This window comes from Pseudopodoces humilis, chromosome 5, assembly GCF_049639895.1.
Source record: "Pseudopodoces humilis isolate 2021_Gansu_Grassland_sample_001 chromosome 5, ASM4963989v1, whole genome shotgun sequence".
Classification (NCBI taxonomy): domain Eukaryota; kingdom Metazoa; phylum Chordata; class Aves; order Passeriformes; family Paridae; genus Pseudopodoces; species Pseudopodoces humilis.
In genome coordinates, this window is record NC_142204.1 from 18232855 (window position 1) to 18250208 (window position 17354).

General features: G+C 39.7%; 1 protein-coding gene across 3 annotated transcripts in view; it reads right to left on the bottom strand.

Annotated features, from left to right (window-relative positions):
- KIAA1549 (KIAA1549 ortholog) overlaps positions 1-17354 on the bottom strand; it is a 143056-nt gene that overhangs the window by 19109 nt on the left and 106593 nt on the right. For all 3 annotated transcript variants that reach the window (XM_014256904.2, XM_005527895.3, XM_088055153.1), the window contains exons 11-14: positions 11067-11269; positions 7582-7706; positions 2892-3097; positions 916-1139 (exon numbers count right to left, since the gene is read on the bottom strand). In XM_014256904.2, the coding sequence (XP_014112379.2) occupies positions 916-1139; positions 2892-3097; positions 7582-7706; positions 11067-11269 (758 nt within the window). The remainder of the gene's footprint in view (positions 1-915; positions 1140-2891; positions 3098-7581; positions 7707-11066; positions 11270-17354) is intronic.

The following is a 17354-nucleotide window of genomic DNA, read 5'->3' on the forward strand; positions in this document are numbered from 1 at the left end:
ATTGGCAACTCTCTAAAATATCCCATTCTTCCCTTAAATTCTCTCCAGAGTCACCTCTCTCCTACATTCATCTGTCCAAGCTGCCTGTGTTCCAGCTCTCCAGCCCAAAGTGTGACACATCTGCAGGCACAGAACAGACCACACTGCCATCAGGGCTTTGTGCTTGGTCCAGGGGGTTTAACGCCACCAGGCAAACCAGCTGAGGAACCCACACCACTGGAGAAAAGCTACTTTCTATCAGTGCAGAAGCACCCACTGGGCATCAGTGCTCCAGGAACAAAGTGCCTGTATTCATAAGCCTGAAACAAAACCCAGGGAAAACTTTCTCAGCAAACACAAGGCCAGGAAGGCAGGTCTGTGAGGCTGACAGACGTACCTTATAACCTTTTATGTATTCCCTCAAGGTAATCTCATTGATTTGTGAATTTGCCTTTAACATTCAGAATCTTTATGGTTTTTAGGTTGTTCAAGGTTTTCCTTATTTTACATATTCCCCACCCCCCCTTCTGCTTTACAAAAAAAAATATTATTACTTGTTGGTTATATTACTCGCAGGTTTCTTTCTAAGTGCAGATATTGCAATTTTAATCCCTCCTCACCACACACAAGAATTATTCAAACAAATGGCAGAGCAAGGACTAAATTGTTTTAAGACTGTTTTCATGCATTTGGGCTTATTTATCAAGAATTCACTGCTGAGAACTTGGAAAAAAATAATTTTAAATCAAAACATAGCAGCATATACTGAAATAAATAAAAGTGTTTAGAACAACCCAATCCTTTTCACCTAGATAACTCAAATTCAACTAGTGATCAAAATTATTTTAAGCTCTGACAGTTAAGAAGTACAGTTTTGATGTAGTTTGGGCACTGACTCTAAAAGAAAATAGTTCATTGCATCTTTGGAATGCCTACCTCTTCCTGGGCTCTATGAAGACAGTAGGCACACTGCCTCCAGGGTCCAAGATCTTGTCAATCTGCATCTGTGCCTTGCGATATATTCTGTGCTGTTCTTTGGAGTCAACCACCACCACGTCATCCACCACTGGAAATTCATAGTGCCCTTTACGCTTGGCGCGGAGGCGAATCTTATTGCGGTGATGCTCGATCTCAGATTTATGCCTCAGGGCTGTTTGTATCTTAAGGAAGGAGAAGAAAAAAACAAGGAGGAATATTTTTTCAGCTGCATATTTTGCAAACTGGGTTTTGCTGCTCTTCTGCAAACCTCTCCTGCCCACCTCTCTGCCTGCCCCTGCCTCCCTCCCCTGAATCTCTGAAGGATTAAAATAAGACACAACCATTTATGAACATGCTTTCCTTCCTGGATATTATGCAGTCTCCCCACTGTCTCCCCAGGTAGACGTACTATTATACACAACACGATTGCCAGCACAGCAGGTGCAATTAGAGGGTAGTGGCAGTTTGTTAACAAAAGGCAGGAGGAACACAAAAAACTCCTGCTGTCTGCCAGACGTAACACTGCTCTAAAAAAATAACACTAACCAGGCTGTAGTTAGCTATGCTAGGCAAGCAGATAGATATTTGATCAACAGTGTTAAAATCTGCCACCCTTTCCCTTTAATGACCTTCATCACATAAGAAGCAAGAATTTCAAGAGCCAACTGAGCTCGTAACTCAGTGCTTCTGCTGTGCCATATGCTATGCAGGAGCACAGGAGCAACACAAGCGCCCAGATCCCCAGATGAACATGGCACTATCAGCTCTACATCATCTTGGTGGCTGAGTTTTCAGGCCTCTCTCCCACCATTTTTTGCATTTCATGGAGTGCATCTCATTATCTGGGTAAAGCTGTTGTAACACCACACTTTCTAAGTCCTGGCCCAAAACCCACTGATATAATTCTTATCACTGGTAAGCACTTGAGCATTAGGATTAGGTACAACTTGAGGATTAGATTAGGTACAACTGCACTGCCTGTGCTGGACTAGTTCTGGAACACATCTGCATCAGCAAATTAAGAACCAAATAGAAATTGATTTTTGTGTATTCTCTCATGAAAATCAAAAAAAAAAAACCCAAAAACCCCATATATAGGACAGAAGTCAGACTTGCTCTTTATGTTTATAGTTAGAATCGTATGTGTCCTGTCCATACAGACAAATTTCTGTTTTGTGGCTCCTCTTGCCTCTGTATCCTAGATTTACATATTCTCTTCAGTAAGGCACTGAGAAACAGATTCTTAATGAAGTTCAGTTACAGGTTTGAGTAATCTTCCACTCTGAATTATGAAAAACCGTCATCTTACACCCAGTACCAGACCAGGATGCAGGTATGTGCTACTGTCAGGCAGTGTATGATGTGGTTTTACAGTGCATCACCTCTCCTCATGCCCCAGGTTCATATCCCTCCTCATATTCTGCTTACAGTAGCACAAGCCTCAAAGAGAGCAGGAAATTTTGTATGTTTACTGTCAGGTAAACACATTACAAGTTGAAAGCTATGAACTGGGCTGCAAATTCACACCCCAGAATGTTTTGAGATAACTTCTTTTTACAACCAATATCCTGAGTTCTGAAAAGTAAAAGAATAGTGTAGAATGAAAACCAGGGTGGGCCGTATGTTTCAATTCTCATACATTAATTAGCACAACTCTCTTTCAGTCATGTCCTGCTGACTGGCAAAAGGATGCTAATACAAAGGTATACTGACCATCAAATCCTCTCTGTGTTTAAATTTTGGTTTAGGCATCTCTTAGAAACAGGTCAGATAATCTCTCTGGATGGAAACAGGATTATTCCGGTAACTTGTCAAGATTTAACTCCTCAGGGATTTACAAGGAGCTCCTGATAACAAGAAACTGGATGCTTTTCAATTCCCCTTTGTCTAGGCATACAATCCTCCAAAAACATTCAAAGCATTTTCAAAAATACCTCTTTATTAATTTTGTTGGTCTCTGCTACTCGATCAGAGAGCACCGAGTTCTGAACCGGAGGTGCTGCCATGGGTTGCATGGCAATCAGCTGGATCTTGCTCGGGACCCGTCTGCTGGCATCTGAGGAACGGGACATCCTATCCACATGTTCAAAGATAGAGGCTGAGGAGTGCTGCTCGTTTCCACTGCTGGTCTGAGGAGGTCCTAAATCACCAGAACCAATACAGAGTGAAGCAGTGCAGCCAGGGTTATCAAGGTCAAATGTTAAGCTCTACAGATGCTGTGCTACAAAACCGTACCCTGTTTTCCATCTGTGTCTAATTTGCTGTACAGGCCTTCCAGCTGACTCACATTTAGTGCACAAGTCTACCCTGTGGTTTGCAAATTATAAACATTTTCCCATTACATTTCCAGAAGGTGAGCTGTCATTCTTTATTTCTGTAAATCAAGCTCTTGGCACTTGCAAACCCCCAAAATCTCAATCTACTTTACTCCATAAAAAGCTGTTTAAGTGCATTCTGCTAATGATTCCTCTTATCAGTACTTAAGGAGATGCAAATTGCTCAAATGGGGGTTGAAAGAGCAATGAAAGATGTCTCAATGCAAAATCCATTTCTTAAGTGATAGGAGTGATACAGGAACAAACAAAAAACCTCTTAGAAATCTGCACAAACCACAAAGATTTTACAGACATTTTACTGATTAACGCTTTTAAAGCAGATTTTTTTCTCTGTGACAGGATAAATAGTTCACATAGTAATAAGCAAGCTGCATAAATACTGTCATGTTGTAATTTGTTGAAGAGGTTAAACCAACTCAAATACAATCAACAAAAGACATTATGAAAACCAGAATGCATGGAAGTGCACCCCAGGTCCTGCCAACAGTTAATTACTTCAATAGAAATGGGCCATCTCCCTCAAAAGACTTGAAATGCACAGGATCACACCAGTGATTTGCAGTTAAGCACAGATTTAGTAATGTTTTTTTCTGAATTAACCTTTATCAGAAACTGCTATGCAGATGAGGCTTGCAAAAGCTATTGAAAACTTTCAAAACCTTTTGTCTTATCCATGTGATAAAGCCACACATTCTCAAACTGCTTTTCACCACAAAATACAAGCAGTGAGAGATCAACACTTGTGACTCTCCTTATGAAGGAACACAACAGTGTTGAGAGACACAGTCACACATCTTTTCACACACTTCTAATAAGGGGATGTGGTTCTCAATATTGAAATCAGGAGGAAAACCTAATTTGATTCTGATACAGAATCAATGTTGTTGATCAACATGATCCAACTACAACAGACAGGAAGGGAAATAAAATTGTCACTGCTGTGATCCTGTGCAACATGCTGGTAATGCAGGATAGAGTTCAGAAGAGGAGTGAATCCTATCTTCTGTGGAAGGTCACAGTAGAACACTTGCTCCTTTGCTTCCCTCTTCCAACACAACAAAGGAGCAGGATAAGAATGGAATAGTATGCTTTATTATAGTCACAGCATACTACTTTTGGGCTGGAAAGCAGTTTGGCCACAAGTTAAGCAAAATCCCTATTCATATTTCTCAAACTTAATCAAAGCATTGTCAAACATACACATTTTATAAAAGGCATGCATCGTTTATAAATGTGATTTCTATATATGAATGCTCTTAAAAAGAAGGTAAACAGCTCCATTCAAGACCTTTGTGTCCCAAATGTTTTGCAAGACACAGACCCTAAATGAAATATATCCATCTCTCTCCTGTAGCTATTTGTATCATCTTAACCATTTGTCATCTTCACTGCCCCATCTTCATGGATCTCTCAAGTGTGCAAGCATTGCCTCTCACAGAGAGGGCACAAGATGTATGTTAAGTCAGTGTGAATCCCTCAGAGAAATTGTGTAGTCAACAGGAATCTGAACTTCTGCATCCATCTTCCACATACATTAGTCATTTTTTCCCTCACCTTTTTACTCTATCCACTGTTCCCAAGCTCACTGACCTCCAACATAAAATATTAAGGATATTTTCATATTGCTTGGTTCACGAGGTCCAATATCTTCAATTACACTGAGCATTCACTCTGAATCTGTATAACTTCATCCATAACTTTTCCTTCTGCACACATAAATAAGTGCTTGGCATGGGCCTTTTAGCTGAAAGGGTTCTTAAACTTGTTTTCTAAAACGTAAGTCCCACTGACAAATTCTGGAAAGGCTCTACAGTAACATCATATGTTAGTCCTTTTTGCAGAAAAGATACACACAAAAAAACCTTCATAAGCTGCATCTGAGCTTTAAATCCCGTCTGCCTACATTCAATGTGTCTATAAATACAAAGCAAGATGGAAGTACAGGAAAGTAGATAAAGTCAGCAACAGCATAGGACTGTATAAATACAGCAAAAGAAGAAATGGTTTCTAACTCAACACATGAACAAGGTCCTGTAGCAGTTTTGACAGAGAGAATAAGCATAATTTCTCATTTCAAAGTTCTTATATGACACTATTATTCACATTTAGACAATCTTCCTTATAAAGCTATTGGATGGCACTATATGAATGAAATTCTGATTTCAGAATAATTTAGCTGAGGCTAAAAAATAATGGAGAGGCACTTAATACCCCAACACTGGTCAGATCATATTTTAACAACCAGTCCATATAGGTCACATGCCAGGATCAATGTTTATCACTGCTCCTTCAGTTGAAGCCATTAATTGAACTGAAATGTCAGGAAGCTATGACTTCATATGAAAATCAATACAGCTGGAGACAGAGAAAGGCTACTGCTTCCTGCACCCTCGAGAGACACAGCAACCAAGGTGCATAAGGCCTCATCCAAAATCAGATAAAGCCAATGGGATTCTTCAACTCACCCACCGGTATCTTAATCATTCCAGAGCATGCAATTAAAGATAAATTTCACACAGTTTCTGTGAATCCCAGTAGGTGACATCCCTAGGATGAAGCTGATGACTCATTACACCCACCAATGGAAAGCAGCGTAGTACAGAAGGATGGAGAGAAGGTTGGCTACTATTAGATGGTCAGTGCTATCAGAGGACACTTATTTTATCACTAGATGTGTTATACATTACCAAAGAAGGCATCAGCTTTCTCCTGCCCTATGTTTGCCATCTCTCAATCCTGGCAGAGAAAATGCTAGTTCACAACAGAATATTTGTGTTTCTTTGCAGGTAGCTTGTGTTTTTCTTGGGCTTCCAGTAATTACATTAATTCTAATATTATCTCCAACTTGTTTATACAAAGCTGGTTTCAGGACCAACAGCTGCCTTAGTTTTGCTTCTTTCATAGTGATGTTTTCCTCAATAATTTGAAAGAATTGGGAGGAAAACATTAGAAAAATGTGGTGGATTACTATAATTTGTGTTACTGAGACTTTTTTAATACTCCAAAAGCAATTTTATTTTCTTATACTTAGAAGACTAGCTCTTCCATGCTTAAGACATAATTGCAGCTACCCCAACACCCCTATTCATATTTGTACTCAACTACCAGCTCTGGTTACTTACCCACTCTGTTTGCTCCTGACAACATAAAGGAAAAAGAAGAGACAACACAGTAATTATGACAAATTTAGCTAGAATGGCAACTGGAGAAAATCCACAGCAGTAAGATGATTGCATTTACTTTTGAATGAAATGAACTTGGATCAAACTGCCAAATCTCAGCTGCACAAAAAGGAAACTGAATCTCTCATTTAGTAGAGAGCTCTCTGCAGACAGTGCCTACAATTCTGAATGCTAAAAATAGTCCCTATAATTTGCAAACTAGAGGCACCAAATGCTGAAAAAATAGTGCCTTTTTTCAGTAAGGGCATGAGAGGTAGAAAGGACACATTTTACACAGTCTCCTTGCTGCCTTTACCAGGTAATTCAAATGCAGCATCGTGTAATATTTCTACACCAAAAGGAAATGTTAAATGTTACATAAAGTTTTAAGCCAGATAGAAAATGAAGAGATGAGTTTGGAGTCCCCAGGTAAGAAGAAATGGGAGAAACTGCAACAGAATTCAAGTCAGATAGGTTGGAGGCACTCAAACCCTCCTGAGATGTTTTCCCATTTTTTCAAATATACAAATATATGTATTTTAGAGTATTACCAAGAAAAATACCGGCACTTTAACTGGAAGCAAGATGGTTCTCCATAAAAAAATACCAGTGTTATTAACACAGTAGCATTGAATTTTGATCATTCTAATGTACAATCATGCAGGCATTCTGATGACTGAATTACAACTCATTTGTAAAACTTTTACCTCTCTGGTGTCTTTTTTTTTTTCATATGACTTTTCAAGGGTACTGTTACACACACAGACCCGTGGCCTGAAGTCCTGCTGTGACCTCTACTGCCCATGCAACTGTCTGCAATTCTGCTACCATGAGAGACACAATTAGGCCTTGATGGAAAGAGTTTTGCTGGGGGTGTGTGTGGGACAAAAGGAGGCAAGATTCATTCCTGCTAAGCCATTTGTTTCAAAAGCTTGCTGGAATGAAATGAATGTATAGCTCAGTTTCAACAGAAGAAACTAAACCAAATATGAAGGGATTTTCTGTGGCAAGAAGCAGAAAAATCAACAGCAAAAGATGAGTTTAGAAAAGTTACAGCACCAGAGTAACTCTTCAACCTGAGTAAAGCACTAGAGCACACAAGGAGATAAAAAACAAAAGTAACAAACCCTTCTTCACTGCTCTGCGTGGCTTGCCCTCGTTTGCAACAGCTGATGGTCTCGCACTCTCCTCTCCTGTCTCTCTCCCGCTGGATTGTTCACTTGCTGTGGATTCTGCATCTGATGGGGAAATTCTGCCACAAATGTCACAAAACAAACAAACCAAGTTTGCAAGGGAGTATAATTCTCACACACAAAGAATCCTGTGCTAAAATATCTTGTGAAGTCTGCTAAAATTTTCCTCTGTTTATAAGTAAATTTAGAATGCATTATCATAGCTGGATATTCATTGCCATGATGTTACTGTTGTTGTGTGTGAAAAATGACTGCAAAATGATTCACATGTGACACTATTATTAAGTAATCTTTCCTTTAAAATACACTGCAAGAAAAAGCTCTGCATTTGTAACTAGCAATTTACCTCTCAGAAAGAAAACAATTATACTAGGAATGTGAAACTTACAAAGGTAACTAGTCTAACATTCAGCCTTGCTAATTTGGTGTTCTCTTGCTAACAATACAAACCTATGTGAATATTTTCCTGACTAGTCAAATGCAATTCAGAAATTCAATTAAAAAATGCTCCTTTTATGTATTTATTCCATGCAGCCACACAATTCTTAAGAACATTTGTTATCTAAAAATTACAATCTCAGTGATCGCAGCTTTTGTAGGCGAGATAGAAAAATAAAAAAAATACCCAACAAAATACTTCAGCTGTACTGAAGTATGAATACTTGATCTTCCCTAACAAAATACTTCAGCTGTAAAATTATTCTGATAGTATAAAAATAGAAAAAAAATACAGGGCCCACACCACTGCCTGACACCAAAGCCCGTCTTTTCACATGGGATCAGGCTTTGTGATAGTGTCTCTAGTGACCATTTTGTCCTGAACATTCATATTCTATTCTGGCAGGGAGTTAATCATGGAGAGTGTGCACATGTCTGTGCATTAACCTCATTTGGGCAGGATTTGCTTGGGCTAGATGAGTATCTGAACTAGTAACCAGGGCTCTTGGCTAAACATCAACCTGCCTAGAGCTCACAGACTAAGATAACTATATGAAGCCTGACAAGTCCGTTGAAGCTAAATCTACTCCTTGCAGCTCTGAATTCAACTTCCCTTTTTCTCCTCCCTAAGCAATACCCTGATCTGCAGGACTGTAAGACTAATGTCATATCCCAATTAAAAAAAAAAACAATAGAAGGGAAAAGAGGTTAAATGGTCCTTAATGAGCTTAGAGATCTCCATCACTGCATCTTTTTCTATCATCTCCATCAGCTTTGTCCTGGTTCAGCAGAGTATGAGGCTGGAGTTCTGTGTCCAGATCTCCTACTGACTTTCTGTTTCATCGCATTGTGCTCTGCATTTCCCTTCATACTCTTTCTTCAGCATATCCAAATTGTCACCAAGTTATAGGAACATAAATACTGTTGAGTCAACATCAGCTGTTTCTTCTAAGTGCTGAAGAATATGCAGTTGTATACTCTCAAGTCAAAACAGCAGGTCCAACTCTCAGCTGGAGCCTAGGGATGCTGAGCTTTCCAAACTCAGCTGTTCTTGTTTGTTGTTTCTTACAGATATAGAACGTGTACTCACATCACCGCTAGATTCCTGGCACCTAACATACAAACCTGACCTGAACTGTGATGAACTGGGTTCTGTGTTTCCTCACAAAACATCAAGCAGCTAAACCCAACACAACCCAGTATGATGCCATCTCACATTTCAACTTCTGCCTCGGGGAATAAATGTTTCAAACGGCAACCTGACATGGGGACGGCAGCACGGCAGGGAGATGATGGCAACATCTCTGTAGTTAAGCCAAAAGGAAAATTTGTTCTTAAGGGAATATGAGGGAGAAGAGGGAGATTCTCTTTTGAAAACATTTCAAGTGTCTGAACTACAGGTCAGTCGCCCTCACCTCTGTGCCTGGGAAGATCACGGAGCAGATTGTGCTGGAAACTACACTAAGGCACACGGAAAATAAGAAGGGGCTTGGTGACAGACTACATGGCTTCACTAAGGGCAAATCACCCTTGAATTACTTGGTGGACTTCTGCAGTGGGAAGGCCATTCATTAGAATGCTGGCTTCTGAAATGTCCCCTGCTTAATTTTCTGAATTATTCTAGAAGAAATACAGTAGCAACCTCAAATTTAAACTTATTTCTTATGCTTATCTGCATATAAATAGAGATGCTTTCCCTTCCCCCACATATCATCTCTATCCTAGGCCACTTCTGAAGTTTTTAAAAGAAACACAGAAACAGAAATCTTGTCTTTCAGATTTATATTACTTTGTTTTAATTTATGTAAGCCACACCAAAACTAGTATATCTCATTTTTCTTCCTTTATTTTCCAGTTTTGCCCACCTTCCACTGTACCACAGTCTTCTACTTACAAGGCCTATAGGGAGTTAGGACAGGCTTGGAAGGGGGAAACTGAGCTTTATGAAGCCCACATGGGGAAGATGAAGCAAGGATCTTAAGACAACTGGGGCTTTGGAGGAAGCGTAGAGGGCTGAACAGAGGAGCAAGCTGTGTTGCAGAGACCTGCAGCTTAGTCAGAATAATCACCATTAGTTTCTTTCTCAGCTCATCCAACCCTGCTCTTGATTATTTGCCTTTTTTTCCTCCCACTGTGCAGTATCACATAGGTATAAGCATAGGGAATGCAGAACTGGAGACAAAGAAGTGTGAGATTGAGGGAGAAGAAGAATTACTAGAAAGAATAGTTCAGAGGGGGTCTTCTTAGTGTTCAATTCTTTTCCCATGTGTTACCTTCCACGTTTTTTTCTGCATAGATCCATCTCTACTGCATAGCTTTGTTACATCATGTATCCTACAAACACCATTTTTTCCAGCAAGGGACAGTCACATCATGTGATTATTGGAATAGGTTAGGAAGATTCTGCTGATGGCTGACAACTCTCCTCCATTTGCACAGCTGTGAATTACCATTCCTTTTTCTGAATAAGGCTCACATGCTACGAGACCCCCACAGATAACCATAAATAACAACATTTCTGCATCTTCCCTGAATTTTGGCTTGGTTTTGGAAATCCCGACTCTTCATACATATATTGATCATTATTAATGTGATTGAAACACATTACCCTTCGTCAATGGTTTTCATTTGTTTTTAACCACACGTTGGCTTAGTAGCTAGACATCACAAAGAGACTGCACTGGAAAACTTAGACTTGGGATTTCCAGTGAGCAGGCAATGACCTGACTCCAGTCAGCTCAGCAGTGTCTTAAATGCCCCTCTCAACTGGGTATGTTCCCTTTAAAAGGAAAATGAACACTAAATTCTCACAAGCTTGTACTAATGAGCAGCGAGGTGTAACAGTGGTGGCTCACTAGAAAATGTGAGTTCCGGAGCTCTGGAACAGTTCTTTCCACTGAAATTGCCCTAAAAATACAGCAACCACTAGCCCTTAATAAACTGTTGTCTACTACAATTTGTTTTTATCTCTGTGAACTGACCTCCCTCTGTGTCGAACGGTCTTTGAAGGCTTTGTGGAAGTCTTGGATTTGGGGCTGGGCACATCTCCGTTTTCAGATGGGGTAGTATCCTTAATAGGTCCTGGTAAAGGAGCTGGCTCATGGATAATCAGGACATCATCTTTATTGTGCTGGCCCAGATGCTGCTTAGCAAAATCAAAGCCTTTCACACTGGGGGCTTGTAGCTGTGAGAAAAGAACAAAGACAACAAACAGGAACAGTAAGTGACAATGAGTACAAAGGCTTTCAGATCTGCAAACAATGGCCACTGAGAGGATGGTCAGGCTATGGCAGTCTCAGGAACGGAACATGAGAGTGCCAGGGAACAGAAAAAGAAACTCTCTACAATTCTGTCACCTTACTGCAGTATATGATACACAATTTAAAATTCCAAGTCAATAAATCTAGCTAAAAAATAGACTTCTGATGCTGCTACTATTTTTTACTGATATTTCTTTAGGTTTAATCATTGTGTGAGGAGCTTTTTGTGTACTTGTGAGTGCAAGGCTGTAGACACCTGTGTACAGACTGAAATGGCTACCACTGCCAGATAATATTTCCATTTCTTCCAGCCAAAATGGATGCAGGATTTTAAATAATTTGAATAATGTCACTGTTGATCTTCTTCATTCTGAGCTCCCCAAATCTGGGAGTGCTTGTACAAACACCTAGTTCATCTGATGAAAGATAAACACTGCAGATCTGAGTTATACAGCAGCCTGGCAATGACTTGTCAGCCAGTATTGATGCCTACAGAAAAAAAATTGAAAATCTCTTAGGAATTTCATACTGAACAGGCAAAAAAATACACAAAAAGCTTTGGAATCTAGAGAAATTATCCTAAAGATCTTATTCTGTGGGCACCTTGCTTGAGAAAGACACAGAATTCAGCCTTTTTCTTTCACAGCTGTATTTATAAAAAAAGCTAGTATCACCTTATCAATGGCTTGATTCAGATGTAATCAAGGCTCCAAGTTTCAAGCACTCTGCTGATTTTTTGGGGGGCTTTGGAGTAATTGGAAAATCTGAAGAACTAATTAGGAGAAAGTTTTTCTTCAAACCCCACTCAATTTTACGTAGTTTGGAAGTTGAAAGTAGCAAGAAACACTGACAGCTCTGGTTTTGGAGGTGCACACACAGAGAGCCTGCTGCACACCACACGCACAGAATCCTCCGTGTGTTCCTAGAGCCCATTACCTGCAAAGCAAAGCATGTGCTGGAGCGCGTTCATGGGTGCGCCGGCTTCCAGATGTTTAAATGAACCCCCTTTCATAAGGCTTGGCACGACAACATAGCTAACTGCAAACAGGCTCGTCTGATGTCATGCCAAAGATAAGCTTGCCTAAGGAATATTCTGAAACAATCTCTTCAAAATATTTTCTCAGTAAGCAAACATTTTCCAAATGGTTCTTAGAAAGGGCGATGCAGTTGAGCAAGCTGCCTATTTGAACCAGTAGATGGCAATAAAAGCTCTTCTGTAAAATCCAACAGCTTGTCTGCTGAGGTTTTGGAGTTAATTTCTTATTCTTAATGAATAAGCTTATTATTTGATCAGACCTGGATGTCTTCTGCGATGTCCATTTGTCCTGAGCTTTACAACAGTCCTTTCTATTCAGCATTATGGGTGATTCAGTTATTGAATTTATGCAAATAACTGCAACCACGGATTCAAAAAGGCGCTGAGGAGCTACACTAGGTGAAGGTGTAACTGTGTCTCCATTTTTTTGAGTCACTGTCATCCAGTGAAGCCTTCCTGAAATTTTCCCCCCTTCATATGTTAAACATTCCCCTTCAGGATTTTGCTTACTTAACCCCTCCTTCAAAACCCTCCAATACTCCCCACCCCCTCCCCCAAATACTTCTGAAGACAACCTTTTCACTTCTGTTGTCAGAATTATCAGGCCAACTTGCACCACTTTGATTATTCAAACTTCTTAGTTACCCCACCTCACTTGCGGCCTGGTTCAAGTTACGTCTATTCCCAGAGAAGATATTCCTCTATATGACACTCTTCCTTTGAACCTTCAGTGCCTTCCCTTCTTCTAACCCTTTCATTCTAACCCTCCTGCCTGCACAGCCCTGCTGCTGCTTCCTGATGATCCCATCCTCTATGTCACTACATTCCCCTCCGCAGACTCCAGTCCTCTTAGCTCCAAAGATGGTGACAGTCTCCACCATGTGCTAGGCACAATTCTTCCACAAAAAATCTGGTGGTGCTCTACCCTTTTCTTATCAACCTGTGCAGTTACTGCTGCTTTTTGAATAGTGTGATGGGTGAGGTGAGGAAGGACAACTGAAGAGAAAGAGTCCAGGAATACTGGAGTTACCAGTATGGTTTAACTAAGATTGCTGCATGTCTGAAGCATGAACTTCAACCTGACTTATAATCACTCCAGCAGACTGAGTTTGTAAACCTGTTTGGGAGCAAAAAAACATATAAAAATATAAAATTTTCATTTTTTAATTTTCAATAGTCTTATTCATAGTTGCAGTCCAACATAACCTTTTGTCAGTCACAGGAACAGATATATTCATGTGTACATGCACATGTGCCACAGCATACGTATCTATGAATGTTTATCTGCAGACAGACCACACAGCAGCTGAACTAAAAGGCTGTCAGTACTACAAAGACCAGCACTCATATCATAAGAAATGTCAGGTAAAATTATCTGAAACAACCACAAGTGGATCTTCTCTCACACACAGGCATTGCAATGAAGTCTGGAGTTAGAACATCATAAATTCAGTTCTTCCACAGGAACCCTCCTGCTCTCTCCCACCCTGCTGAATCCTTGGCATAGACTGGGCCTTCTGCTTTTAGTCAAAGAATCCAAGAATGCTCTTTGTAAAAGCAGGATCCCCACCTCACTTCACACAGAAGCTGGCAAACACACACTGAAAGGAGAAGGGGATGAATCTTTAATGCATGTTTACAGCTAGGGTGGCTAAGACTTTAGGGTGTCATGGACGCTTGCTTGCAACAGAGGACTGGCCAATCTCAGCTATCACCACCCCAGGTACCACAGAACCTCTAGCTGTATTTTCCTTAAGTTGGAGCCAAGCAAACTCCTCAGATGGTCTTTTCCTTGACAGGCAGAACAATTCTCTCTGCCCCCTTCTCTTGTCTCTCCCTCTTCCTGCCACCTGCCAGTGCCAGGATGCTACAGCATCCAAGAACCTGAGGCTCATCAGTCTTCACACTTTTAACACCTGGTGTCATAAGAAGCTCTGTGTAACACAACACAATAAAAAACCCCTCAACTTTACAGTACAGACCTTACTCTACAGACCTTACAAGCGCAGAACTGGTGTAATCCTCTGACTATTTACCTGGTAAATCTCCAACAAGTCTTTGTCAACCCCATGCAAACATTTTCCTCGTTTTAAAACTTAAGCCAGAAACTGGCAGTTCCCCACAGAATCAGCAAAAGCATTTCCCTCATACCAAACAACCTTCTTGCTCTCTTTCCTTCCACACCCTACAGCCCCTAAGGTTCAGAATGTGCACTAGAGGTTCTCCATGACAATTTTTAAAATTCAGACAGAGCATTTTATTTTCTCTTAACCTTGTTCTTTGGAAAACAAACTCTTCTGCTCATCTTGAAGAACAGTTTCAGTATGAAATGAAACTGATACTGAATGGAAATGGCTCGAATGCTTCAAGTCTTTCATAGCTCTGTACAAACATTTCTAGATAGCTCCTGCTAAAAAACCTTAAGTTGGCACTACCAGCTCCAGCCAATAGAGACTGTATGCACCTGTGTACGTTTCTGCATATGAGTGAAAAAACATGATAGAAAACTGTGACAATACATACATATACAACATGATACGTGACTGAATACGAAAAGATGGTCCTCAAAAACTTATAAAATCACTTATTAATTCACTTACTAAAAAAATAGAAATACCAATAGGATTACTGCTGTAGAAATAACATTGATATAAGCCTGCTTTGTTTTCTTAAAAACACAGTCTGTGCTTCTCATACCTCTCCTCACCGACCACAGCAATGTTATGACTTTTAACTGAGAAATTATAGCAGCCAAAGTCCATTTTCAGTGAGAAGTGTCTAAAGGACACTGAACCACAACTCTGCTTTCTTCAAGACAGTCAGATCACTGACTCAATGAAATGAATGGTGTTAATCTTGACTGAAGATGTTTCCAATATTTTCTCAGAAATTTCTGTGTGCCACCTGCTGAATTATTTTTTTTCTTTATATCAAGTTATGTAACAGGTTGCATCACCTCTGCCCATCTTGGGACTGGTAGTCAGGATACCATGTGTGGATCTGTCATCTACAATTCATATGTTAATAACCACCAAGAAAAGAATGCAGTATATTCTTAAGAGCACTTTCTAAGTTGTGCTGATACTGTTATTTGTTCAGGTACTGAAAATGAGCGTCTTTCCACCACCCTCAGGTGCCTTTACCCAGGACTGCACAAAACCAGTCTTGACAAAGATTTCTTGTTTTAAATGTAAATTGTTAGAAGTTTTCATTTATCTTTAACATATTTGTGAAAGGGAAAGAGATAAACTACTCTGAAGCTTACCACCAAAATGAACATATCTAAATTACTCCACTGATAAGGAATTGTATTATTATACAAATGCAGAACCTGCCAAAATCTTAGAGGAAGATGATTTCACATTGCTAAGTCGGGAGTTTTTAATTCTATGGTTACATACTGAATGAAAAACAAAAAACAAAAAACCCAGTATTTGAAGCTTAATTCACAGAAAAATCAAATAATTTCTGCAGAAGCCTACAAAATCTGTACACATCAGTCAATTCTTATTGCATAAAAGCAGATAATAGTTTCAGTGCTGTTCAAGACACTGAAATACAAAATGGTTGCCAATATATTGTTTTGTTGGATGCAGAGACACACCAGGAATATCAACAACCTATCTTCTCAAGAAAGCAAATGCTGCTCACAGGTCAGTGAGTAATTTCAGCAGAAAGCAGAAGAAAATAAATACACTTTACTCAGTATTCTCCCTGTAGTTTCTACAAGCAGCATCTGAATTTGGACATAATATGAAGAATAATGTATTAAGACCATTTTCTACTATTTTTTACCATGGTCTTGCCTTGTTCCTTGTCGAGCCAGGTGAATTGGGCAGGGGCTGTTAACATAAATTTCTAAGGAAACAAAGGAGCTAAGCATGTACTTTAGTGTCAGTGCATAACCTGTGAACAGGACAAGAATCCCTGCAAGTCCTGCTGACTTACAACCTTACTATCATGCTAGCACACAGAATGTTACAGGATAAAGAAACCTTTTAGAAAAAAAAACCCAAAAAAACCCAGGTCTACAAGCTTAAACATAGCAAGACAATGAGACACAATGTTCTTAAAATTAATGTGGCTTGAAGATGTAAGTCAGTGTGATTTAGGACAGCTTAAAGCTACTACATATTGCCAACTGACTTCACAACGTGATATTCACACCACCAAACTCTTGTCCATATCCCCAGGGTACCATAACATGGGTTAGCGTGAATTCACTGTATTACTCTCATGACACATCAAAAAGGATAATAATTTGTAGTTGTTTGTGTGCTTGGTAGTGTCTTCTTAATTTTAACTCTTTTTTCACCATGTGTCTACTATCTCATCCAAGAAGTTCTCTACATCTTATTCCCACAAGGATTATTCATCCATATGGTCTGCAGACACTGTTCCACAAGATACTCAAATCACCAGCCTACCAAAAAATAAGAATTTAGAAGTACTGAGGCATGTTCACCTTTCAGAGTGTCATTTTCTTACTCGGCTCATTTCTGTATTATCATTCCAACGTATCTTTCCACATAAGTACAACTTTTGTATTTTTATTTGCATTGCTCTCCTTCAACATAAACCCCTTTGGGATGATGGTCAGGGACTGCCTGTAAAGTAGGCATACAATTTATATGTGTGATTCAACAACAATAATGAATATCTGATTTAAGACACAAAACCCCTTCATTCATGAAAAAAGCATATTAAAAGATCTCATAGAAGGAGAGTTCTGAGTCCATGGCCACCTTCAAAATACTGAAAAAAGACCCATTTGTATCTCTTGAGGTCTTTTTGTGCCCTTGTGTCTCTCTTCTGACATGGGATATGATGCAACCTATTTGTACCATAAGCCAAACTTCTTCCAAGTCTACTTTAAAAAAACCCCAACACTAAGCATCACTGAGAAATGTGCAGAAGGGTTCCTTCACTGTTGCTGGTTTAGAAAATATGTTTAGGGACCAAAACAAAAAGAA